Consider the following 27,928-nt stretch of genomic DNA (forward strand, 5'->3'; position numbering starts at 1 on the left):
GCACACTCATGAACACCTGAGGTTTGACATCTGCACTCTGGTTGCCCCAGCCATCTCTTGTCTTCTCTATCTGAAAAGTATGACTAATGGCTTGGGTTTCATTTTCCAAGACAATTACCACTGTTTAGCATGCTATCCTAGCAGCTTAAGACAGCTTTTTCTTATGGAGCCGTTCTGTGCTTAACATGTGAAAACTGATTTCTTTTGTCTTTGTCTGTCTCTCTCTCTCTCTCTCTCTGATACACACAAGAGCTAAGTACACAATTGCTTGGGAAGGCTGGAATGAGATCTTTCTCAAATGTCATTCAAGATACTTTTATTTCATGCCTACTGTGCATCAGGCAATGATCTGGTAAGATGTGACTCTCTGGATTACAGCTGGCTCACCATCTAGGGGGAGGCACCAAGTAGTAATAATATGATGACCGACATTAATCAAAACCCTCACTACATGCCAGGCAGAGGGCCAAGCCTACAACTCCCATTATCTCCATGAATTCTCCTACAACGCTAGGAGATTAAGAGTACTGTTATGGTGTAGTCCATTTTATAGATAAGAAAAATGAGGCTTAGAAAGATTGACTTGCCTGGGATATACAGCTAGCTACTGATGGAGCCAGAGTTTGAACCAGGCAGTCTTAACTCCAGAACCTGTGCTCTGAACCTTCTCAGGAACTGTGGAAAGTGCAATAACAAACAGAAGCAGTATTCTCTGGTAAAACAGAGAACAAGGTACATCATTTTGCCTGAAAAACCAGTTGGTCTTATTTGCCAGAGACCCTAGAGCCTGAAAGAAATTCAGACCATCTAGACTCAGGGTCACAAAACTGGTAAGTCACAGGGCTGCATCTGGCCCAACGACATGTTTTGTCTGGCCCACACACATATGCGTGTTTCTCATTAACTGTGCCAAAGATTTAAAACTCAAAAGATTTCACATTAAAATTTTGGATATCGAGCTTTTCCTTTAAAAAACGGAAATCTGGTAATACTACTAGGCTCACATTCTGAGAGACTGGAGCTGAGTACTAGCTGTCCCCTTAAGAAAGTACATGGATGCTTCAGCTCACCACAGTTGCTACCATGCTCTGGTGCCTCCCCCACTGCAAGGCCAAAGGTGAGCTGCTACTTAACATCACATTTGCCTATTGTTCTGTTATTTATCTTAGAATAAAGAAATACTTTTAGTACCCATTGATCCTTGCACAGTGGGAAAACAAGAGACAAGGTAACCACATATGTGTATATTTGGTAGAACCGAGTAATGTTTCCAATGTTTCATAGGCAAACATCCAGCTTCTATGACTGGCCTCTTTAGGCATTAGGGTTTGTGCTCTAACCTAAGTGAAAGGTAAGAAAACCCAGGCCAAGAGAGAATCAGGCAAAGAACAAACTGGAACTCACATCTACACTTGACTATTTCAGGTGCAGGTTTTTTGCACTGTACTCATTTGCTCAGAAACGTACCCTGAGAATAATATGAATAATATGGATTCTCTTGCATCTCTCAGCCCTTCTGGTAAACATTTGTATCAAGAAGCTACAATCATGGGAACTTGAGGGTTTCTGTCCTATTGTCAGAGAGGGGAGTCGATTGCAATTGCCCACGAGGGCACATGTTTGATCTGTGGGTTCCAAATCTCCCTTTTCATTCATGTGAACTAGGTTCCAGCAGATCACACACATTTTTAATCACAGGTCTTCATGTTAGCCAGGCTTTCACAAGAGAAGTCTTCTCAGCTACATAGGTTTGAGCCAAGCCTTTAGCCAAATTTCCTGGAGCAAGGGACTGCTCAGATAGACTATGGATCTGGAAGACCTTGTTTTGATGAATATTGAGTCTAAATCCCGCCTCTTATCCATCAGCTTCAGTGGTGGTGTTAATGGGGATCAGAAGAATTTTTACCACGCTCTCCAGACATCAATGACAGACACCAAAGTGACCTTAATTTTAAATTCTAGCCATCAACTAGGTCTGCGAGGTTGCTATCTGTTTGGCAAATCAGCTCTTCTCCAACAGGAAGTTTGGTGGTCAAATATGTCATCCGATAAAGTATGTCCGCTCATTAGTGGTTTTGTTCAATTGAAGCCCTCATCCACTTTTACAACCACAGAGATCCTAGCTCTTATCTTAATAGACATATTTCTAAAGAAGTTACCTTCTAAAAGGTGTTGTTGATAGATGTAGGTACTCAATTATTCAGCTAGACTAGAGAGCCCCTTTGAAGAGAACTTGACATATAGTAAGTATTCAGGAAAATACTGTTACTAGAAGTATATGTGAAAAAGATGCATATATACCACATAGAGCCAGTACTGCTCTTTTACAGATAAAAGCCTGAAATCCAGAGAAGTTGACATCACTAGGGTGTTTCCAAAACCAGATGGTGACCCAATTCTAGAACTCAAGTGTCCTGACTCTAAGCCATTGCTCACTCCTGTACTCTGTGCATCTCCTAACCCCAGCATAGACAGGGGTAGATGGGGACAGGGAATATGGACTCGACATCCAAGTTCAGTGTCACTGATCCATTTCCCAGGCCCTCCCCAGCATCTTCCACCTGTGCCTGTCAGAGTCTAGGAATATAGAACTTGGCCTCCTAGTTCCACGTGTGGGCTGTGTGACTGAGCTCTGGAATCATACTAGTTCTCACTCTCCACATCTGTTTAACGAGAACAGTGACTCTCCCCATCCTGCTTTTCTCTGGGGGATGTTGTAATTCTCAAATAAGATCAAGTGGACTTAAGACTCTAGAGAACTTGGTTATTGGTTTCAGTGTTTTATGGGAGGCAGTGTGGTTAAGTGGGAAAACATTAGACTGAGGGACAGGGGTCAAACAGCCATGATTTTGAAACTTAGCCCCTCTTTATGTGGCCCAAACATCACATCTCTCCAAGCCCCATTTTCCTAACCAAAAATAAAGTGAGAATACTCATTCTGCCATATAATGTAACAGCATAACTAAAAGCTAATATTTCTTGAACTTTCAGTATGTGGTAGACTCCGTGCTAGACATTTTCCTTGAGTTTTTTCACTTATTCACTAACCCCATGTGGTACTATTATTTCCCCTCATTTTGCAGATGAGCAAACTTAGGCCAGAGAATTTACCCAAGCTCATGAATGGCAGAGCTCACAAGAGCTACTATGTTTCCAAATTTCAAAGGCTATGAGTCTATTCATGATGATCAAGACCAGGTTAAATGGAAATCCCTCCTAACTCATGAACCATAAGCACTTCAGCCAAACACTGGTGATCCATTAGGTCATGAAACCATGTCCTCATGAGGTCTGACCCAGGTCGTAAGGCTTGCCTTCCCATGCCTTGATCTGGGGGATTGAAGGAGCCCTGAATTTCTGAATGAAACAGCCCTTCTCTATGGGCAACTGGGCTGTCAGATGCCTGGTGCCCCCATTTGAGAGGGACGGGGGTAATTGCCATGTAATATTTAAGGTCTCTGGTTCTAGAATAGCTGTGCTCTGCTCAGGACTTCCCCCCTTCCTTCCCCACCACCCCACCCCCCCCATCCATCCCCTGTCATTCAAGGGGACTCTGTTTTTCCACTGGCTGAACTTTACCTTGGGCTCTCTGAGGCCAAATCTCACAGCTTTCCTTCCCTTCCCCACCCCCACAAAAAGCCAGGTGGCCAAAGGCCTGGGAATACTTAGCATCTCTCCTCTCTGCCCTGAATGCCACTGTTAGGTGATAAGATTTACGTGAACATAAATCAGAACTGGGTGTTGGGCAGCACGGACCATTCCTTCTGTGGCAGCCAAACCGTCCCAGGCTCGCAGATGGCTATAAATGAATCAGGAAATGTTCTCTAGGCCCCCCTCCCTTCTCTAGACACTAATTTTTTAGCAATCAGGCAAAAACTCTTCTGAGTTCCAATACAGCTGGGACGGACACCTTGTGACCTCCTGTCAAATGCTATTTAGTGAATCCCTTTAGCTAGGATCAGTACATACTTGTCTACTCCAGCCCATCAGAGATTAACACAGGAAATCAAACCCCTGAACCCACATCACCTGCTCTGGAAGGGTATGAAGCTTAACCAGGACATATTGGCTACCTGCTAGCTCTACAAGCCTGTTCTTAGTCCTGTGGGTAAACAGGGAGATGGCAAGAGTAGTGAATGCGTGGACCTGCTTACATGGAGAAGGGATGGTAAACTGGTATAAAACTAAATGACTCTAAGAGGAGTGAAGAACAGTTATCTACCAAGGGTCTATAAGCTATTTTTAGCACTTCAGTAGGCCAACCCAAATCATATAATAAACCATCCAGTCAGTCACCCATGAGAAAGCTTATCAGGCTTAATAAGACACCAAGTTTCATTGCTTTTGACTGCAGTTAGTTTGTGTATTAGCTGATTATGTCAGGAAAAAAATGGCTATTATCAGCCATTATAATTATATTTTAACCGGTTTTCATGGAAAAATCATTGACATACAAAATGTGGCAGGTAATTTTTCCCAGCATTGAGAGAATTAGTAAAAATCATCCTTAGCATTGAAAAGGCTGGTTCAGTGGAAGGAGCACCCGGATAGAGATTAGAAATAGGGTTTGAGGCTTGGTTTCATTAGAACCACACAGCAATAAAATTGGGGGCAGCAGGGGAGGCCAGAGCTGGAGAGGCTGGCTATGGAAGAACATCAAAGAGAAGCATAATAAAATAAAATAAATTTAAAAAAATTAAAAAGTATTTTTAACAGCAGATAATCTTAAAAAAAGAGAGAGAGAAGCATATTGAGTGGAACCCTGGCTGTAGAGAGTCAAAAAACTAATGTAGAGGAGGTTCCAAAAGATGTTCCTGGGCTATAGAGTCATAGCCCTTGGTCTATGCTGATTTGGATTACAAATTTTGGATGGATTAAGCAAGTTTAGATTCTATTTCTTAGAGGTGTGATCTTGGACAAACAATTTTACCCTCTAGCCTCAGCTCACTCACCAGGAAGCTGGGATGGGCCATGTCTACTTCACAAGGTGCAAGGATTTTCTTACAGTGCCTGGAGTACAGTAAATACACCTCAGGGAAAGGTGGTTATCATTTTGAGTGATCCCCTGGTGGAGTGGTATTTAGAAATCTCCAGCTTTTTTCTCTGGGAGTATGAATGGAGTATTATGGCCAGAATATGCGACTGGACTTATCAAGTAATGCAGACAGTAGAGCAGGTACCTTCCCTCTCAGAGGGTTTAGATGGTCCCTCTGGGTGGTATACAGCCCTTAGATCTTTTCCAGCCCAAGAATGACTCACTCTGGGAATTTTCCATGCAGCTTTGGATAATTTGGTTTTTACTAAAGATAGTGTTTTTAAACGTGTTCAAAATTTGAGCAAGGTGTGACTATTCTTCTATGCCAGTGCCAGGGAGTGCATGGGGAAATGGGACCAAATGAGACCTGGAGAATGGGAAGTTGATGAGGGTGTTCAAAACCCAGGGGACAGCATGGGCCAAGATCCAGACAGAGAATCTGAACAGCAGGAGCTGGAAGAGCCAGTGATGAGAGGATGATGAAGACGGAGGCAGGGGTCAGACTGGTCCTCATTAGAGCCATTTTATGACACTTCATCCCAAGAGTTCAATGAAGGGTTTTTTTTTTTTAATCAGGAGAGTGGAATTGTCTGTCAAACCAGACCTTTTAGTTGCTTTAGTTCCTCCAGTTCCTTTTAGTTCCCATAATGACTCTGGCATCTTCCTTGGCTAGAAACCACTGTGCTTTCCCCTCCACAGTCCATCTCCAGTCCCCATGGCCTCCCACCATTCCCTCCAAGCATGATCCAAATGCAATAGCAAGGGTAGTAGGGAAACAAAGGGATAAGTCCCCTCACTGTCACTATGAGTCTGGCTAGGACCAGTCAAGAAGGGGATATCTTTAAGTCAGCAAATAAAACCCTGCACACATGTCTTCAACCCTGCAGCTCAGCCTAAACCTGAGCTTACAACAAAACCCCAAAGTCAAGCAACTTAATCCAATGAATGGCCCCCTGCTTATTATGAAAGCAAAAATATAAAACCATCTACAACTGAATGACTCCCAAACTGCATCAAGTTAAGAGCCATGGCTTTCCTGGAATGTAAGCCTCTCCCTCCCTATAAAAATACTCCTGTCAGCTTGGTCTAAGTGGCCTTAATTTTGCTCCCTTCCAGAGGGACAAAAGGATAAGCAACAAGAAAAAAAAACATAGAAAATCAGTAAAAATTATAAGCTGTTTTTCCATTTGAGAAAGGCATGTAAGTCTCTCCAGGACAGGACTATAATACTCCCTCCATTCCTTCATGTTGCACATCCAAAAACAACTATGTGAACAAAGCCACTCTGGAGGGCAAACTAGCAGGTGCTGTTAAAATTTAAAATACACCTACCTGTGTCCAGGAATTCCAGTTGTATATTTGCTATAAAGAAATATTAGCACACAAGAACCAGAGAAGTAGACAACTATTTTTTGCAGTGCTCTTTGTAAACATGAAAAGCTGTTAGAATCCTAGACATCTATCAGTAGGGAAATACATTCTACATACATTCTATACTTACAGGGATATATAGTATAGTAATGTAATAGTATAGAGTAGTATATAATATACCATATTACATAATATATGGTAATTAACATCTAATATAGTAGTTGAGTATATTTTAGAGCCAGCTCACTGGGGTTTAAATATAGGCTCTGCTGTAATCCTGACAAAATTATCTGATTTTTCTAAGCCTCAATTTCCTCATCTGTAAAGTGGGAATGACAGGAGCATGCTTGCCTCAGAGGACTGTTTAGAGAATTAAATGAATTAATGCATGTTAACTATTTAGAATAGTGCCTGGCACATAATAACCACTCTCTACCTGTTAGCTTTTTATTTTTTAAAAGATTTTATTTATTTATTCATGAAAGACACAGAGAGAGAGGCAGAGACATAGGTAGAGGAAGGAGAAGCAGACTCCATGCAAGGAGCCCAATGTGGGGCTCGATCCCAAGACCCTGGGATCATGCCCTGAGCTGAAGGCAGGCGCTCAACTGCTGAGCCACCCAGGCCTCCCTACCTGTTTGCTTTTTAAAATATAATCCCATGGAACACTATACATAGGATGAAGTATATATGTGTATTAACTGGGAACAAGCCCTAATACATGTTGTTCAATTACAAAAAGCAAAATGCTATATGTGGTATTCCACTATTTATGGTATTCTATCATTCATGTATTAAGGGAAAAACTACTATAAATTTCTCTTGGGTACCTATATATATAAATGCATAGGGAGGAAAGGATCTGGAGAAGAATCTAGAATTAGAGGAAGTGCTCAAAACAAAGGTTAGCCTTATCTAATTTTAGATAGATAGATGATAGATAAATAGGTAGATAGATGGATAGATACACATGTACACATAGTTACATACACACATGGATGTCGAATGTATTCATAAGATAACTTTTGATTTTTAAAATGTGGAGAAAACTTAAGGGCCACGGTGTTGCAAGTTATTATTCCCCTTTTATAAAAGAGGAAACCAAAGCTTAAAGACATCCAATAATATGCCTAAGTGCGCACCGCCAACAAGCCCCAGAGGAAGGATTTAAGCCTAGCTCTGCCCACCCCACGACCTTTCCACCACCCCACACTGCCTCAAGGCTGGCCACCCAGGAGTTGATGATAACAAAAGCTAGAAGAGTTCTCCTTGTCCATACTGGCTGGAATGGTAAAAGCCAAATGCAATGGAGAATTGTGTTGTTGTTTTTGTTTTTAATTAATGAACCTGTTGGAATGTGCCATTCAGCAGTGGAGCTGAATGGTTCCTGCTGTTCCTGCAAAACAAACAAAAGTCCCTCCACCCAAGCCACTTCTGTGGCCACTTTTCTAGCCTTATCTATCCAGGGATTGTGAAAGGGACACAGAACTGTGGGAGAGGCACCTTCTCCAGCTAGCCAGGACCCAGTCTCTGATCTTCCTGCCACCACACCAGCCATCTACATAGAGTGGGCATCTTGCCCTGGGCAGCCCCAACTCATCCCCATCAAGAAGGGGAAGAGTCTTGAAGCCCATGATGTCTTGTCTCCATTAGCTTTACTTCTCCCTGGATCTCAGTGTGATAATTTAAGTCATTGTTTATTTTGACCTGGTGGTTTTGAGAATCTCTTTCAGTTCTAATAGCCAAAGAACATTAGAAATTTTCCTTTTTCTCTATTTATGTCCTAAACTAATAATAATTTTTCCCTTCCATAATATGGTATTTACTTAAAACCTCAGGTCATTTTGGCTCTTTTCATATTTTTAACAAAAACTTTCCCAAATCAATAAGTAAAGCCTTCTTCGAATGTTAACCCTCCATTCCCTTTCAGTCCAAGGAAGGGTTGTTTTCCTTAGAATATTAAGGGTAAATGAAAGTCAAAAAGGTTTTGAAGAATTGCCTAGCTAAGAATGAATTCGCCTTACCATTTAGTAGCTGGGTGACCTTGGGCAAGCACAACCTTTCCTAGACTTGATGTTTTCCATCTGAAAAAAAATCGTTGTGATACCTACTCTTAAGGTTGCTGGGTGGATGAAGGACATGGAATTTATGAAGTACTTGCACCCAGTAGGAGTCTGAGAGGTGTCCCTTCCCTCCTTTGTAGAGCAGCTCTCCTCTTTCTGTGGTTCCCAAGATCCGGACAGCCTGGGTCCTCTCTGAAGTCCGATCCTTTTTATTTTCCTTCAGTCACAAAGCCCAGTGTGGATGTGTGTGTGTGTGTGTGTGTGTGTGTGTGTGTGTGTGTGTGTGTGTGAGAGAGAGAGAGAGAGAGAGAGAGTCAGACAGACAGAGACAGAGAGAGACAGAGAGACAGAGAATGGGTCTGGCTTCTTTGAAAATGGCTTCTTTGCTAAAACCACAACCTCAGATCTGATACCAAAAGAATCTGCTGGCACTGGTCCCTGTCAAAACAATTCGGAGATATCCAAGGACTGTCCTCCAGGGCTGGCAGTGGGCCCCCAAGCTGAGCCTCACTCGTGAATTCCCAAGAGGCTCTGGAGTCAGGCCCCCAACACTCCATGGCACAGCCCCATTCCTCCATGCAAAGGAGGCTGGAGAGAAGGGCTTGGCATTCTAAAGCAAAATTCTCTCTCTCTGCTGCCTGCCTCCTGAAGAAACCACACAACCACACACACACACACACACACACACACACACACCAATTTTCAGAAAGCTCTTGGCACTGCCTACCCCTTCCTGAGCTGGACAGAGCTGCTGGAGCAGGATCTGCCCAGCCAAGGCTGCCTTCTTCATTCCCAGCCCCCTCCCTTCCCTCCAGAGTCAAGGTTTTGTCAGGAGTTTCAGGGGTGCTGACTGGTGGGGAGGGGGTCAGAGATATCCTGGCTGCTGCCAAGTCCTTTTCTTTCCCCCACAGTATGTTTTATAAGCCGGCATGTAGTTTATTCTTCTCCTAAACACTTCACTAGGGTGCAAGGCCTGGAGTTGCCATAGAAACACCTTTTAACTCCTCCCCACCCAGAAAGCAGTGCCAATCCCCAGGGCTTGGGAAGGGGGCGGGGGAGAAAGGCAAAAAGAGACACCTGTGGATGAGGAGAAAGGAGAGGGAAGGTGATGGGGGTTCTTTAGACAAGGCCAAGTCGGGCATACAGTGCTTTGCCCAGCAACATGGCACTCCGCCATGAAGAGAAAACAGCCAGGAAGGTCTGGGAAGAGGAAGCGGGTGGTCTGGCTTGAGCACCTTTAATGGGCTACAGCATTGATTGCTGGGGTCATAAGGGTCAAGGAGAATGGGGAGCTCCTACACATTTCTTTCAGCGTGATGGCAGGCAGAGCTTCAACCCAGACTGGAAAGGAGAAAGGCTATATGAGCAAGGAAAACTGGGTGCCACCTACTGGACACTAGCAGGGTACTGTAAGGCAGCGGAGGTCAACAAGCAAGCAGCCCACATCCACACCTCCCATTTTTAAAAGCATTATCTCATCCCTACCACTAGTGCAGTGCACCAAACCCAGGCAGAACAGTTCTGGATTGGTGCCAGTGTATCGAAGATTTTTGTTTGTTTCTTTTTTATTTTTGCTACCACAATGTTCTGGTCTATGGGTACTTCCCAGTAACTTAGCTTTCCTCTGGGCAGTTTATTGAGGGCAGGGATTTGTTAAATAAATCCAGAGAAATTACAAGAAACTTTCTGCATCAGCCCAGACCCACAGCAGGAAACCTGAGTCGACCAGTGCAACCCATTAAAAGCAGGGTCTCCTTGCTGCTGTTTCCACTGTTCTCTGGTGAACTTGCAGGGTGAAAACCCAAAAGCCAAGGGCAAGGGGGAGTCATGAGGTCTCACTCTCCCCACACACCAAAAACTCTGAGCAAACACCCCCAAGCCATTGTCAAGCAGAAGAGGGTACCCTGAGTCCACCTGTCAGCCTCCTGACCTCCTCACTGAGCAAAACCAGAGCCCAGCGGCAGCAGCAGCTCCCAACACTATTCAGGTGGGAATGTCACCAATGGGGTAAGGAGGAACAAGCCAAGTAGAATTTGGGTGGGAGCAGTCAAAGAAGGAAGAAAACCTTCCAGGCCTCAGGCAGCCCAAAAGAATCCTTTAGGCAATCCACAAACCAAAGGGCCAGCTGGATTCCCCTGGGGAGAGGGAAGGGTATACAACATGGGCCCCAGGAAACCTCTAACAAGGGTGACCCCAGGTCACATAAACACCCATGCTTGCCAACTGGACTGACCTTCTGGTCACCACAGCCACCTCCCTGACTTCTCCTAGGCTCAGCAGGGCCCACCAGCAGCGCCCCTCCCAACTTCAGCTGCCTTCCCTGCCAGGCTCCTGTCTCCTCCCCCTCCCCTGCAGCACACTTGTGGAGGCCCTCACCCAGGACCCAGTGGAAAATTTTCCTTCTTCTTTATGACTTAAAACACACACGCTCCATTCTTCACCTCTGAATCGACACAGGCAGAAGAGGGCAGCTAGACTGTGCCCCACCCCACCCCAGCCCGAGTACACACACACACACACACACACACACACACACACACACCCCGCAGCAGGGGCCACTGGACTTGCATGCTTTATGAGCTGGAAAGGAGAGAAGAGATGTTTTCCAGCTGCTACTCCACCTCTGGCCATCCAAACACAAGTGTCCCAAACACTCCCCAACAAGTTCTCCCAGGACACTTGTGAGGCCCTGGATTAAAACTGGTTCTACTTCTTACTGAGTCTCTAATCAAGACACAAAGTCCAGTTTGGAATTGTCACCATGATGCGATCCTTGGCATCTTTGTTCTTTTGGTGACAAATCTGTTTTCCACTGCTCATTCTCCCCCTCCCCACATGCATTCAAGCAAAAAAAAAAGAAAAAAAAAATAACCTTCCTGTGAATTCTCACAGCTATGTGATAAGTGATCCCTCACACACGCCACCTCCTGCTTGCTATCAACACTCTCAAATACAGTTCCTCCGGGAAAGGGTCAACCCACAGCTTTCTTCTCATTTTTCCCCTTAAATCCACTCAAACTTGGCAGTCTAAGAAGCTCATTTAGCCTTTGCCTGGGAAGTAGGAGGCTGGGTTGGGTGTCAATGAAAAGAATAAACTAAATGGGTGCAGGAGAAAATGCAAACTCAGAAAACTTCAAGATTCTCCTGCAACTTTGTGCACATGGCTGGCAACTTTTTTTAAACTATTGAACAACTCAGTACTTCAGTTAGTTGGCATTCCAAGTTTTAGGAAAGCCCTCCCACCCTTCTCCCCCAGCTCTTCTCTCTTGAGAGTGAAAAGGGAAATTTTCCAGATGTCAAAAGGACCAATAGGGGCCTCACGCCCTAAAATGAGAGCAAAGGTTGCAAGGGGTTCACTTACCACCGTAGGTTTTCTCTGCAGGGCATCTGCCCCTTCATCTATGCCAGACCCTCTGACTGAAGAAACTGAGTTTCTCCCCCCTGCCCCCATCCCAAGCTCAGTCAGAAAAAAGGAACGGGACTCGCTACGCCCTCCGGAGCTGCACCCCAGTCTGGGCTGCAGCGCAAGGGCACCGCAAAAGCGGGCACCGCAGGGGCTCTGGCCGGGACACCCGGAGCGCTTACCGATGTCAGAGTTGCAGAAGGCGTCCTGGGGGTGGCTGGGCGAGCATGTGCACGCCTCGGCGCCCCAGTGCCCCAGGCTCCAGCTGCCCAGAAGCACCACTAGCCCGAGCCAGGGAGTCATTGCCGCTGTGGCTGCTGAGGCTGCTGCTCGCCTCTCCAAAGTTGTCGCGCGCGCCGCTGGAGGGGCCGCTGCAGCCCGAGCTCGCCTGCCCGGGCTTGCGGGGCAACTTTGGCTTCGGCGCGCTGCCCTCGGGGTGCCCAGTGGGGAGGGATGGGGCGCAGCGAGGCTGTCTCGGCGCTGGCGCACGACTCTGCGGGCCGGCGGTCTCTCCCGGGGAAGGAGCGGGAGCCGGGGCGGAGCAGGAGCAGCAGGAGGAGGAGAAGCCGTCTGAGCGCCCGCCCGCTGCCCGCTCTGCGCCGCTGCCCGGCGGCCGAGAGATATAGTGCGGGTCCCCCCGGGCAACTCCTCTCGGGCACTCGGGGCCCGCCCCCTGCGACCAATGGCAGAGCCGCATTACCTCATCGGCCCTCCAGAGGGGCGGGGCCGGGGGCGCGGGCCGACGGGGCGGGGCGGCCCCCGGACCGTTCAGATCCTTATAGGGAATAATACGGCTGTGGGCACGGGAGCGGGTGAACCGGAACGCGCCTCGGACCTAAGCTTGCCAGGTGGCCCCCGGAGCGGGTCCCCGGGCCCGACCTCGCCAGTGCTCTGACCACACGCCCACCCACCCTGCTTGCTCTCTGAGCGCTTCTGACCCAAACCACCCACCACAGCACCAACTCGTCCTCGTGTCACCGGCGGCCCTGGCGACCCTGACCGCGCCTGGTGGAAGGGCTAAGGACAAAGGCTAACTCTCCAGCTTCTCTGGAAAGAGCAGGGTCAGAGGGGAGAGGACCAGCTGACGACCCACACACCTACCGTCCGACTTTCCTGGATGTGAGGGAGCCATCTGCCCTTTGGAGCTGGCTTTAAGGGACTGTTGCGCAGCACCCCCACCCCCACCCCACTTGCCCAGAGTAAACTGTGAAGTCACTCAACAAACACTGTTCTGAATGTTGGAATGAGCAAAACAAAGTCCTTGCTTCCATGAAAGTCGCAAGCAGTGCATCAGTGAATTCACCAATATGCCAGGTGATTTTCTATGATGATAGTACCATGAAGAAACAAAACTTAGTAATGGGTTAGAAATTACTGGATGATGGTGGGGGGGACTGCTTTCTATGGAATAGTGAGAGAAGGTATATCTGAGGAGGACAGTCTGGCTGAGAGGTGAGCAAGGAGAAGGAGCAGGAGGAAGTCATATGGAAATCTGGGAGGAGAAAATGCCAGTTAGGGAGAACAGCAAGTGCAAAGGCTCTGAGCTTATTTGAAAAACAATGAGTAGAAAGGGCAGGAGAAAATAGTAACCCCACCAAAGCCAGACAAATCTCCATCCTTCAGCAAGGAATTGGGGGTGAATTGATCCAAAACTGGGGTAACTTACACTGGATTCTGGAGAACTATCCAGGATCTTAGCCTACTAGCCATAATGGATGATTGCTAATAACTAATACTATGACTATCCTTATTATTAAGGAACATTTTGATTCTGCCTTATAGTTTCCATGCCACATTTCATTATATCTCACAATTTTTTTTTTTTTAGATAGGAAAACACAAAGTACTATTCACACTTTCTAGATGAGGAAACTGGCACAGAACGGTGACATGACTTGGCAAGCAGCCAGGAGCTCCATTCACTCATTTGCACCTGAAGAAGGATTTTATTTATCTGGACTAAAGCAGTAATTAGCTATCACCGTGCAGATGCCCTTTTACAGCTGGAGACTTCTGTCCTTCTATTCTTGTGTCTCTCTCCCTTTCTCTCCTAACTCATTCTGTTTAGGAAGGTCCTTGAATGTTTTGAATATAGAAATGCCAAATGTTTGGAACAAAGTGAGGACTGGGAATACTTCTCAGAAATGCAAGTTCAAGTTCCTTCTCAGAAACTCTCTTTAAAAAAAAAAAAAAAAAAAAAAAAAAAAAAAAAAAAAAAAAAAGAAACTCTCTTTACACCTCGGATAAGTGGCACTGGGATGGCAGAAGCAGAACATTTCATTAAAAATGATATTTCCAGGAACATTTTTTAAACTCCTTTGCCCCTGCTCCTGAAGAATTGTAGCTATAAGGAAGGAACCAAGTTTCCACATTCTCCTGCCCTGTCCCCTTCCTAACTTCTAAGCCCCTTTCCACCTTAACTCTATAGCCTGGCCCAGATAGTTCTTTCCTTCTCTCAATGTTTACTTCAGCACTTAGCTCACTGTTTCATAGAATATAATTGTATCATTTCCCCAACCACACTAGAAATACTTTAAGATCTGAGATATTTAGCCACACTGCTTTTTTGGCCCTCTGAGTATAAAATGGGGTCCCAGGAGACTTGGGTGTGGCTATGGCCAGCTGCCCAGAGAGTCTGAAGCAACAGACACACTCTAGGGACCCAGGTTGAATGAGGGCATACTTGGTGGGATTTGAGAGTTTTGCTTATCCTTGCATGGTGCCAGTCATGTGGAAGGTTTTATAAGCCTTTCCAGACCAAGTCCGCTTTGAATAAGCAACTTATGTGATAAAGGCCCTCTCTTCTCTTTTTACTTTTCACTTTACGGTTTTGTCCAACATGCCAGTATGTTCTCCAAGGGAAGGCTTGCCTAGAACATGAGTATCAGGCAGGTAACTTTTGCTCAACTTCAAGCAGCAGGTTCCTTATAGAAAGCATCTGAAACATTTGATTATGGCAACTACTTAATTATGTAAGCATCCAGAGTAATCTGATTGTTTTTCCAGCTGAAAGGTAATGAAATTGCCTTTTGGTTTATTTCCTCTTGCACCTAAACTGGTCCATGCAGTGTCTTTGCAGTTTAGCTTCCCTTTCAGTTGCAAAGCCCTCCCTAATGTCTAACCCAAGGGGACTCCCCTCTGCCCACCCATGAGAATTCCGTTCAGCCCTCACCCTGAGGAAAAGAAAGAACAAGAATCCTTGTGAAGGAGAGCACAACTGCCAGGGTCAGCACCCCCAGCAAGCAGAGCTCACAGGCATCAATCTGGATGTCATGTTGTCCTTAGACCTAATAATATGTAAGAATTACTTTTTCAAGACTATTTTATAAGCTAGATGGAGCAGACCTGCAGCTAGTGGTAAGAATGACGATACTGGCTCTCCCACTTTCTCTTGACAGCTAAGAATAAGGATAGGTTTATAAATTTCAGAAGAACTACAGTTTCAACATCTCTCTGAGCTGTCCTCAAATCTACCACGCTGAGCTGATGTTCTCTTCCCTGGAACTTTTCTAGGGAAGGTGAGTCCACCCCTTTCATATCAAGTTACGGAATACTGAAATCTATGAGAAGTCTCTCATAGACATTCAGAGGTTCTTAAAAAGGACCTCAGAGACTACCCATCCAACTTTATAGGTGGGGAAGATAAGGTTCAGACAGGTGAGAAAATTGCCTCTCACGGTCATCTTGTGGCAGAGCCAGGATTACTTTACAGTTGCCTGATTCCTTAGCTGGCTCTCTCCCACATTCCTGGGCCTCAGTCCCCCCAGCCACAGCACATGACCTAGTGCTTGCATCCTAGTCATGGAAACTCCAGCCATTCAAGGTCCTGAATCTGCATGTCAGATCTGTATTTCAGGAATTTGTTTCAGTCTCTTTGTATGGTGGATAACACATGGAGAATCCCGCCTGCCACCTGCCCTGGCTAAACAGTTCTCCGTCATGATAATAATCACCTCTGAGCCAATCAGAACAAATACCACTCTGTTCTCGGAGGTTTATCTCTTGTGTGTTTATTTTTTCCCTTTCTAAATTATTACTTAATACTTTTTAAAACATTCCAAACAGATTACTGCAAAGAAATGCATGAAGCTTTATTTCTGGGAGACAAAAAGAGGCTGGAATGAGGGGGGGAAAAAAAGACCTCAGATTGGTTCGATTGTTGCTGCAGAAGAATAGTTGCTTGCATGTGTGGACAACTCACCTGGCCATACCTCAATTTCTGTGTTTATTGAATGAAATCTATAACTTAATGGTCTCCAAGATCTCCTTTGGCTCAAAAAGTCAAAGATTCCATAGGAAACTCTCAAGGACAAGAAAGATAGACCTTACCCTTTAAACAGGTTTGAGACAAATCGAATATGCCCAAGACTGAAGCACATCCATCAATCTCTCAATCAACACTTATTGAGTTCCTATTCTGTTCTCTCCTCCAAGGCTCAGGCTGAAAACAAAGATTGTGATGGTGAAGCCATAGGAGAGACTGAAGCCCTTGTCTCTGATAGGGCCCTGTTTAAATTACTTGTTTATCTGTCTGTTTACCTCTTGGATCATAAGCACTAAAAGGTCAGAAAATACATCTTTTATTGCCTTTATATCTTATTCTCAAAATTCACTAAACTACTATTCAGGGTTTTTTAAAAGATTCTATTTATTTATTCATGAGAGACACAGAGACACAGGCAGAGGGAGAAGTAGGCTCCATGCAGGAAGCCTGATGTGGGACTTGATCCTGGGACTCCAGGATCAGGGCCTGGGCCAAAGGCAGGCGCTAAACCACTGAGCCACCCAGGCATCCCCTACTATTGCAGTTTAAATGCCTCCTCCTCCAGAGAGCCTTCTTTCTGTCTTTCTCCCCCAGTCTTCATCAGTCACCCACAGTGGATTTCCACAGGACCCTGTGCTCCTTTCTTTCATACCACTTAGCTGGCAATAATGTGATTGTTTATCCATCTCTTTCCCTTCCGGGATAGAGGAAGCCCCTCGAAGACAGTGTTGGTAACAAAGAAGTCAACAAGTACTGGTTGAGTGAGTCAAATTGATTGGTCCCACCAACCCCTTCCCACTTACTCTGATAGACAGGTGGTAGCTCCTTGGAGAGCTCACAGAGCCTTATCCCTCTGGCTGGTGCTAGGGGGCGCTGTAAGCCAGAGAACACCCATTTCCTCAGCCTGCAGTCTCCGCCAGTCTCACTGAGAAGGTGGGAGAGGCAGTTCCACACTAGTTACCCACTCTGAGTGGGTGAAACTAACCCCTCCCATCTGCAATGGCCACAGAGCTGTCGGTCAGCATCCCGTCTGGGTCCGCAGCTGCCCAGCTCCTCCACCCCTGACCTGGCCACATGTCAACCAAAGGGGAGACATGCTCTCAGGAAGCTGTATACTCATGAATCATGGGTTTGGGGGGATTGGGGAGATCTGGGAACACAACAGACAATGTCATGATCCCACTCTTTCAGGGCATAGCTGGCCTCTGGAAATTAAACCAGGAGAAGGTGCTGACAAGACATGTTGTTTCTGTTGTCTCATAAGGAAACACCTCTTTTCTTCCCTTCCTTTTCCCTTCTAGACCCTGGCCACAATGCCTTCCCCCAAACCCACAGTCCTCATCTGAAAGTCATTACATTCAAAATAGCCCTTTTCAAGCAACAGACAGTCCTGGTCCACCCATCACGATGAGCCCTGGCCAGACCCTCAGTGGGGTTGCTGCCCAGCACTGGGAATTATGAACCTGAGATGGTAAGCACTTCTGGTTCTCTGTGTGTCTGGCACCAACTGGGAGTAAACACCTTTTCTCACTTCCATCTGGAGCTAATTTCATGGCAATAAAATTGCAGAGTGTCTCTTGCCCTAGCTCCCCTTAGTCCTGCCATGGAGTGAAGACCCCTTAGTAAGAGTCTCTGGCTGCATACACCTAAATCCTGGGCTTTTCGCATTTCCTTCTACCCTTTCTGGCTTAAAAATATCTTCTGGGATTTTTAAGCCAGAAAACACATGTGAACTGTAGAGACATTTTGCTCCCTATGTTTTCTGGTGGTGAGAGATGAGAAACAAAGTTAATATTCCAGCTCTGTTTTAAAATTTTTAATTATTTATTTATTTATTTACCTATTTGTTTTCAAACTGACTATGTGCTCAGTTGGTCAATTATTTCTGTGAAAGGTAATACTAAGTGGAGGGAGACCTTCTCTTCCTTGACCCTGTCTTAATGTTTTCCTTATGCTGGTGGAGTTCATGTGTTTTTCCTTTAAAACTGAGTAGCAAAAAAATAAAAAAATAAAAAATAAAATAAAACTGAGTAGCTCCTTTGTGGTTTCTTTGAAGGTTGCATGTGCAGCTTTGCAGAGAAGATGCATGTGAGTCTCCGCTGGGTGTTCTCATGGCTTGGGAGGGAATAGGATGGACAGTATGCCTGGTCTCCAGTCCGATGAGGCTGGAGATTCTGTCTCTGGCAAGGCACTTGAGCTCTCTTCAAGAGAACTTGCTGGAAATGAAATTGACCTGTCCTGTGTGATGGGGATGTTCCAAAGAGTGTTTGACACCGCTGACCACATCCTTCTTCAAACTTGGCTGCTGAGACTCCAGTCTCTCTGGGTTTTCGATTTCCACCTCTCCAACTGTACCTTCTGTCTTCTTGGCAGACTCTTTGAACTCTTCTTGTCACTAGAATGTAGGTGTTTCCCAATTTTTTGTCCCTGGCTGCCTTCCCTTCCCTTTTAGCCTCTGCATTCTCCCCAGCTAATTCTCTACCCTGGTTCTAGCTACTTCTCTGACATGTGCACAGGAATGGGCACTGCAAGCAGCATTATCCCCCTCAGGCCCAGTCTATAGCCAGCTTCCCTCTGGATAATTCCACTTGGAGATCCCATTGCCTCCTCAGACTCCACTCTTCCCCCTGATGTGGTGTTACCCATACCCGCTGAGGACACCACCTTTCACCAAGTCCTGTGATTCTCACTCCACACATATCTTCCTATCCTCCCTTTCTCCACATTGCCACCATTTCTGCCTTGGATTAGGCCCATGTAGATTCTCTCCTGACAATTTCAGTAGTCACATAACTGGTCACCCTGTCCAGAGTCTTTCTCTGTCAAATGCAACTTTTGCCCTACTGCTCATGTAAAATTTTTCAGATATAAATTTGAAATCATCCTGTCCTTTGCTTAAAATGATTCATTTGTCCTCCATGGCTTTCTGAACAAAGTCTTAAACCCCCAAAGAAAAGCATACAAGGCTCTGTACTGTGATCTGGCTCTTCCCAGGGCCCCACCTTGGGGGACCATTGCCATGGAATACAATGTGATTGTTCCCCCTATAGTTATGCAACAGTAGGCCCTGTCTTAGCTTATCTCTCCAAACCTATGCCCTCATTCCCATCTTCTAACCCAACATGAGCTTCCAGCTGTCAGTTTCCTGCCTCTGAGGCTTATTCACACTATGCTCTTTGCCTGGAATCCACCCTCCACCAATGTTTTCCCCACCCTCCTCCGTCTCATCTGCAAAGATTCTCTTATCTTTCAGGATTCAGCTAGAGTCACCACCTTGTGGATGTTTTCCTGAGCCTCTGTCTTCCTCAACAGAATTGACCTCCTCTCCTTGGCCTCTCTTCCCTCATTCCTCTCCCACACACATCGTAGACTCCAGATTTCCACCCAGTACTTCCCACACTCTGTTGCCCCTAGTGGTTGACATGTCTTTCTCTCCTCTTGACAGCTTCTTGGAAGCCCAGCACAGAATCTGCACATCGTAGGCATTTACCAAATATTGAAAGAATAAATAATCAATGAATGGCTAGGGAAGAAAAGATGGGAATGATCAGAGTTATTATCTTCACAAATTCACCATTACAGAGGTTCTGGAATCTGGCTTCTTAAGTCAAGAAACTCATTAAGGTTCAGTCCCCAGACTTGATCAGTCCCGGGGATACTATGATTCATAAGAGACTAGCAAGCCAACCACAACTCCATTGTCTTTGCTTCCAATGAAATATTTGTCACATAGGTTAAAGCACTCATATCAATGTGACCTCCATATTTTCCCCCTTAGAATCATAGAGGGCTTTGTGTGAGGCTAGTTTCTCATCAGAAAGTTGCTTTGCACCTGAGAGACACCTAACTCTGGGAAATGAACAAGGGGTAGTGGAAGGGGAAGTGGGCGGGGGGTTGGGGTGACTGGGTGATGGGCACTGAGGGGGGCACTTGGCGGGATGAGCACTGGGTGTTATGTTATATGTTGGCAAATTGAACTCCAATAAAAAAAAAAAGAAGGTTGCTTTGGTGTATATGGAGTCAGAACACAGGGATTGAGGTCATTGTAAGTAGGTTTTTTTCAGCTGAGATACTATAGAATTTTCCTCACCAAACTGAACTGAAGGCTTTGCCACAGGTATGACAATGTTCACACCCATGGGCAAGAGCCCCTCTTGCTGGAAGGTGACAGTGCTGACACATATTGCCAACTTTGGACTCTGGTCTTCCCATTTCTCTGCTCAAAACTTGCCACTCTTCACTTCTTTCACCCAGACTTTTTCTGCACTGGGAATATTACAGTCCATTTGGTTTCTGTGTTTTAGATTACAGTCACCATTCTATGATTCCTTCAGGTCAACTAGTTTGGGTTCTAGACTTTGAATGCTTCTCTTACTGTGTCTTGATGTGCTACCACAGACAGCTAATCATATATGTGGTGTGTGAATTTATGGCTTTGGGACTCAAAAGACAAGTAACCTTCTTTCCAAGTTGTGGGTGGACTCTTCGTTAACATTGCTCCACTGACCATCTCTATTTGCCTCACATCAGCTCTTTGGAGGAAAGGGGCAGGATTCTCTCCTTTCACCCTGCTTCCTTCAAATATTCCCCAGACACTAATTAAGTGTTCACTGCTACATGCTAGACACTGAAAATCTAACAGTGAACAAGGCACAGACCTGCCCTCAAGGAGTTCCCAGTCTCATTATCTCTTTCTCTTGTGGGAGAGTAAGACATGAAAATAAAAGTGGGTGGTACAAACTACAACTAGAGGATCAAGTGTGCCATGAGATCATAGCACTGGGTGACCCAACAAAGAAGTGGGAAGGTGTTTGGGAGACCATATTTTGGTAAGAGCTAGAAAAGAACTGTAGGGCACCAAATCCAACCCTCTCATTTTACAGATATAGAAAAAGGCCCGGAGAGGTAGGGTTTTATATAGTACTTCATCATCTTTCCATCATTCCATGCCTCTCTAATTTAGTGTAAATAATTCTTTCCCTGCCCTGTAATATGCATCAGCTATAGTATGTAAGCTGAAAAAGATTTCTAAGACAAGAAAAAGGGAGGAAGGGGACTCACATTAGTTCAGTACCAACTATGGACAAGTCATTTCCAATACAGTATTGTTTTCAATCCTCACAACTCTTGATAACAGGTATTACTTTATGTCTGCATTATGGTTAAGAAAACAGGCAAAACCAAAAAAATAAAAAAATGCATATCTGTGTTCACTGCTGCATTATGTACAACAACCAAGATGTGGAAATAACCTAAGTGTTATTGATGGATGAATGGATAAATTAATTGTGATACACACACACACACACACACACACACACACACAAACAAAACATGGGAATATTATTCAGCCATAAAAGGAAAGAAATCTTGCCATTTGCCAAACAACGTGGATGGACCACATTTAATTTCTCACAAGCAAGGAAGAGGCAGAGCTGTGATTCAGACCCAGGGGCTCTGTCCAAACCAGTACTATTTCTGGAGCCTAAAAATCACTATACCCTCAGGGTCATCAGGACATTGGAAGTGCTAATGATTTCCTCTTTGTCTTTTGGGTTCTCTATAAGGGCTCAGAGTCCTTGATCATTGTTGTCACCAAGCAGAGGGAGTCACAGTGCCTCCCACTGAGGGTTGGAGAGGAACCTTTATCAATAGGGAGGTGAGATACATCTCTTATTTTGCCTGGTTAGCAGTGGAGAGAAGGCAGAAGCAATCACAGAGCAGGCAATTTCTGGGGGTATAGATGTGCCCTTTCTTACTCAATAATTTGGATGGATGCCACAAGAACATCACATTTGTATTACAAAGAAAGGGCCCTGAATCCAGAAGCAAGCTGATAGAATACTAATCAGTACATTTTTAACAGCCATTGAATATGGCTTCGTATGCACTGAAATTTCAAGCATGAGATTGAGGCAATGTACCAGGTTTTTCTTCTAGTTCTGCTACACACAATATCTGAGTGACCGTAGGTGAATCGATGAATCCCCCATTCTTCAAATGTAAAACCAAGGGATTTGACTTTATGATCTCTCTGAACTTCTCAGTGGAATATTTTGGAAGGAGACTGACAAAGGGGTCAAAGATCAACACCTGTGACATCAGTAAAACTGGCTTTTAATCCTTCACTTGTTCCCTCTGACCTTTAACAAGTTCCTTAACCTCTCTGAGCCTCGGATGTCTAGTGGTAAAATGGAGGAGAGATTCTTACCTCATACCTCATTCATACCTCAATGGAGGAGGATTTTCATGAGGATCAAATGAGGTGTGGTAAGTAAGGCATTTGGCACAGTGCCTGGCACATGATAAATTCTCACCGAGAACCTATATGCGCCAGGGTGTGACCCTACAGGTGTAGGGGTGAATGAGGCCTCTGCCTTCAAGCAGCCTGTTATCTAATGATCTGTGTTGATTAAGGATGAGCAAACTCCCATATCCCCTTTGACCATGTAAGTAATACCCAGAGAACGGATGGGGTATAAGGAAGAGGAAAAGAAAACAAAAAAATTATAATAATAGTTTCTTCTTACAGAGTACCTACTGGGTGCCAGGTGTTCTTCTAGGCAGCCTGTGTATATTAATTCATAGCAAAAACTGTGAGGTAGATGGAATTATCCTCACCATCCCTGTTTTCCTCACATACAGAAACAAAGGTACGGAGAGGTTCTGTAACTTGCTCAAGGTAGCATGGTCAGGATACTGCAGTGCTGGGATTCGACACCAGAGCAGCCTGACCCAAGAGCCCATGCTTTTAACCATGGGCTTTTAACCCACTAGCCTGCCTTTTCCCAAGGAAGGTGAGCAGGCAGAAAGTAACAAGGATACAAAATGGCAGACGTCCAGTGCCTGTTGCCAATGGGTCTTCTTTCCCAGAACGCCTCATAAGAACATAAATCAGATGTGGCCCCCATCGGAAAAGACACTTAGTAGGGCAGAGAGCACCTCTGCAGGCCTTCCTGGAGAATAATACTCAATGGATTCAGTGGGATTTGCAGCCCTCAGAACACTTGTCCAAGTCCCATCTTGTCCATCTACAACATTTCTCCCTAGTTTATATTTATACTCTGTAAAGGGAAAGCAAGCATTTAATTGAAATTGGTATTTTCTAGGGTTAACTAATAAATAAATAACACTGACTGAGCACTTATTATGTGCTAGGCCCTGTTCTATGTACTTGACAGATATAAATCTATATAACTTCTACAATTCTATGATGTAGGGGCTGTTATTATCATGCCCATTTTATAGAAAGAAAAGCTGAGGCACAAAGAGGTTCAGCAACTTAGCTGAGACCCCACAATTAATAAGTGGTAGAACCAGAATTTGAAGTATAGAGTCCAGTTCTATGCTTCTCATTACCTCTCTGTACTCTGATGAATGGTTGAAAACATTTTGTAAACACTAGCTGGTATTGTCACTCTGCTCTCATACCCATGTTCATGCTGTTTCCTTGCCCTGGAGTGCATTTCTTCCTCTCACCTGGCTACCTCTTACTTGTCCAAAGGGCTGAAGAGCAGGCTTTGAAGCACCCACAGGCATGATGGAGCCAGTTTACACTGGTTTATGAGAGCTTGATTGTTAGATTTTCTGGATTTTTTCGAGTCAGTTGTTAAACACAGCCATTATTAAAAATTTAATTACATCAACTTATAATCAAACAAATCATATTAAAAATGTGGTAATGAATACTTAAAATTCATCACTTCCTAATTATTTCGTTGCATTATACTCTCATCTCTAATTTTGAGGCTATGTCCAGCTATTGTGTCTGTGTGGTGGAAGTATTGTATCCTGGCGGGCTGTGCCAGGTTCCTCCCAACTCTGCATTCAGTGACATCACACGGGTAACTTCAAATTGGCCACGATGGGTGTATTTATACCACAGTGATTGGCAGATGCCACAAGTCAGGCCTTTTGTCCTGGAGAGCTAGTTGGTAAATATTCACCCACACACCACTGCCATTTCTTAACTGTGTGATCTTGGACAAGAATTTTCCAGTGCCTCAATTTTCCCACCTAATAAAATAACGACAGCATTAGTGCCTACCTCACAGAGTTGTAAGGAATAGACAAGATGATGCATGGAAAAGATTTAGCAGAATGTGTGGCACAGAGTCAGCCATCGATGAATGGCCGCTGTCAGTGTTAACAGGAAGACAATATTATTATTAGGCATTGTCTCCTACAAGTGGCCTTTCCTTCCACCCAAGCTGGGAGCCACCCATCAGAGATGAGCTCTGACTTGAAACTCACTGCACTTCTTTGGGATTATCAGTTTCTGTGGCCCACTTTAGAAAGTGAGCTAATGACAGAGGCGAATTGAGTTTTCTCTTTTGAGCACTTAGCACAATACCTGACACTCAGTAGGTCCTTAGTAAACTGTTAGATTAAATTATTAGTGAAGGAAGAGTTCAGAAGTACTGAAAAAGATCACTGAATATCAGAATTAGGACACTTGGAAGCTTCTCTAATCACATTACAAACTTAAGAAACGCTTCTTCACTTCCAAGCATTACTGGAATATTCTGTTTAGGGTTCATGCCTTGGGAGTACCTTATAATGAGGTCATTTTGGAATTTTAAAAACTAAAATCCCCCTGATTTGGTGCCCAGACAGACCCACCACACACTGAACTCTCTTTATAAAGAAGTTCTCAGTGTATAAGGTATGGAGCCCCTATGATAGTCTTAGCATGTCAAGTTAGGGATATGACCTGTAATTTTCCAAACTGCTTGAAGGTAGCTAGAACTGCCTCTGCCTCAAGTATTTAGAAAAAAAAAAAAAAAGATCTTGATGTCACATCAACAAACTCTGAAAAAGATTGCACATACCTGGAGTGCTTTTCAAGGTCTGGGAGCCAGTGATTGGAGGCAGTTTCAGGGGGAAAGGAGGGGAGAGGCTGAAGGCATGTTGAAAAATCATTTTTTGTCTGTTGTTCCTTTGTATGAACTGGTCGCTGGCTTATGCAACGCCCAGTAATTAAAATGGCTGGAATGCTTTGCATTTTTACAGCAACGTGAAGGCGGCTTGGAAGCCTGGAGCTAGAGCCAGATGGAGGGAGGCCCAGTGATCCTACCCTGGCTGCCCCTTGGCAGAGGTGGCTGGCATCTGTCTTGGGGTGGAGGGGCTGGCAGGGAGGAGGGAGGAAGTCAAAGCAGCTAGGAGTAACTCCCACTACTCCCTCCTCTGGGCAGGTGCATCCAGGTGCACCGCCTCTAGAATGAAGATAGGCACAGACCACCCACCTTCTAGGAGTCTTAAATGATTAGTGGTGCTGCCTAGAAATGATAAATAATGATAAAGCTATCCTTTATTAAATATCCACACTGTGCCAGGTCCCATACTAATAGCATCGCATGTATTATCTGCCTTCACACACAAGAATCAGATGTCATTCTTCTGCTTAAAGCTCTTTATAGATCCCTAGTGCATTTAAAATGAATTATAAATGCCTCACCCTTTCACAGCCAGTGTGCTGTAGTCCTTGCTCCTACTGCCCTTCTATTCCCCACTCTCCTTCAAGTTTACTGTGTTCTCACTGTGCTGGGAGCATGCTTTCACCCAGCTGAGCTCAGTCCCTCTCCAGGACTGCCCTGCCTCCTCCCTAGGCCTTCCCCCTGTCTTGCTAACACCAGCTCCTTCTTATTTAGCTTCCAGCTCAGATGTTTATCATCTTCTCAGAGATGTCTGCTATGGCTAAAATAGCACAACCACCTTCGCTCCCACATGGCTCCCATCATCCCATGTTTCAGATTTTTTTTTTCAGTATTCATCACTATCTGGAAAAGCCTTGTTTGTCTATTTATCCACTGTCTTTTCCAACTAGAATGGAAGTTCCTTGAGGTCAGGGCCCTCATCTGTCTTGCTCACTGCTGTATTTGTAACACCTAGATCCATGTTTAATAAATATCTGTCAAGATAATGGACCTTTACAACAACCCAGCAAGCTGGACATCATTGTCCTCATCTTCCAGATGCAAAAATTGAAGCTCAAGGAGATTAAGTCATTTGCCTGTGGTCATCCCATAGGAACTGATGTCACCAAGGTCTAACTCCAAAATCCATGTTTTGGAATAAGTATGAGCAACCTTCCCCCATGGACATCTACTTTAGAAAATAGGGGAAGATGGTATCTGTATTTCAAGAGCAGGAACCAGCACTCAATACTGTTAGCCCTTTAGTAGTATAATGATGGTGGCACCAAGAAATGAGGATGTAAACTCCTGATGGAAACCCACAATCCTGGTGTTCTAATTTAAATTCTGCTACCTGTGTGACCTTGGATGAGTTCATTATCCTCTCTGGGTACCGTTTGGAATGTGCAGAGAGTTTCTGCTTCTTCTCCCCAGCAGTCAATTACACGATAGTTATGTGAAGTCCCAGCATTCCCATGTCTCTCTCCTGCCCTGGGGTGGAGAGGCTGGTGTGTGCATGGATCACTAGAGTGGAAGCCATACCTTGGGAGAAGAACGCTGTCCCTGACCAAGGGCATCTGCCTGCCTGGGAGTAACTTCAGGAATAAGCAGCTTGTGTTGAGAAGCTGGCTTTGAAGCCTTCATGGGTGTTGGAGGATGGGCAAACATGGCTGAGGATGTCGTCACTGCTCCTATCATTGTTCAAGCACTGCCTTCCTGAAAAAGCCTGACTGCCCAGCCTGGCCTTTTAAACCTCAGCATCTGCCCCAGCCTCACTCCCACTCCGACTTCATTCTCACGAAAAAAGACCTGTGCCTTCCTCATCATGACACAAGTTGCATCTTCTTTCTACCATTGGCTTTTTAAAAGGCATTTTATTTTGATGTAATTCCAGTTTACAGAAAGGTTGCAAGAATAGTTCAAAGAATTACCAGATAGATACCTTTACCCAGATTCCCCGAATATTAACATATACTGCATTTCCTCTTTCCCACCTTCTCTTCTCCCTCCCCTCTCTCACACACACTTTAGACACACACACACACTTAAACACACACATACACACTTAGACACACACACAATTTAAGAGTAAGCTGCAGACATGAGACCTCTTTACCTCTAAATATTTCAGCGTTCATTCTGTAAACACAGAATTCTTGTAAACACAAGGCTGCTCTTCGCTTTTGAAGTCCAGAGCAAGTCAGCCCCTGGAAGTCAGCCCCCAGGGCTTGCATTCCAAACCTCAACTCTACCTGTTACTAACGGAATGCATTTATGTAGAAGCTTTCACTTTTCTGGACTTCAGCTTCCTGGTCTATAGATAGGGGACCCTAAAAGCACCTAACTCATAATACCAATGTGAGAATTCTTAAGATACCCTGTTTTGCAGGTTCAGCACTGCAACATAGAAAGTAAAAGTGCACAGTAAGTAAATGGGCCGGTGTTTTGCTAGAATGCTTTGGGTTTTTTTTTCTCTTTGAAGTTGTTTGGATTCCTTGGATTTCTCCCTCTCTTTCAGGCCAATTTTCTTTAAAAAAAAAAAAAAAAAGCAAGACAGGTTCTGTTGTTGATGCACCCCCTATTTACTGAGCACTCATGCTGGGTCTGACCATGCTCTGGGTACTGAGATACAGCAGCGAATAAGACAGATGCAGTCCCTGGCCTTCGAGCCTGTATTTGCATGGTGGAGACAGACAGTGGACATGAAAACAGATAGATGAACCATTTCAGTCACAAGTGCCATGAAGAAGGTAAAGCCAAGTGACTGGGAGCCAGAGAGTGTGCAGGGAACTCCTTTAGTCAGGGTAACCAGAGATGACTTCTCGGATGAGGCAAAACTACTAGCTACTTTTAATCTAAGAAAATGCCTTCTGGGAA

The 27,928-nt window shown here is 44.9% G+C and overlaps 2 protein-coding genes across 3 annotated transcripts in view; one reads left to right on the forward strand and one right to left on the reverse strand.

Moving 5' to 3' along the window:
• The window catches only part of TIMP3 (TIMP metallopeptidase inhibitor 3), a 57,931-nt gene extending 45,435 nt beyond the window's left edge, over window positions 1–12,496 (reverse strand). Inside the window, exon 1 of the mRNA XM_041755603.1 lies at window positions 12,055–12,496. Within this exon, the coding sequence (XP_041611537.1) occupies window positions 12,055–12,175 (121 nt within the window). The 5' untranslated portion in view covers window positions 12,176–12,496. The remainder of the gene's footprint in view (window positions 1–12,054) is intronic.
• Window positions 1–27,928, forward strand: part of SYN3 (synapsin III) — a 456,205-nt gene that overhangs the window by 196,539 nt on the left and 231,738 nt on the right. The window lies entirely within an intron of this gene.

This window comes from Vulpes lagopus, chromosome 5, assembly GCF_018345385.1.
Source record: "Vulpes lagopus strain Blue_001 chromosome 5, ASM1834538v1, whole genome shotgun sequence".
Taxonomy (NCBI): Eukaryota; Metazoa; Chordata; class Mammalia; order Carnivora; family Canidae; genus Vulpes; species Vulpes lagopus.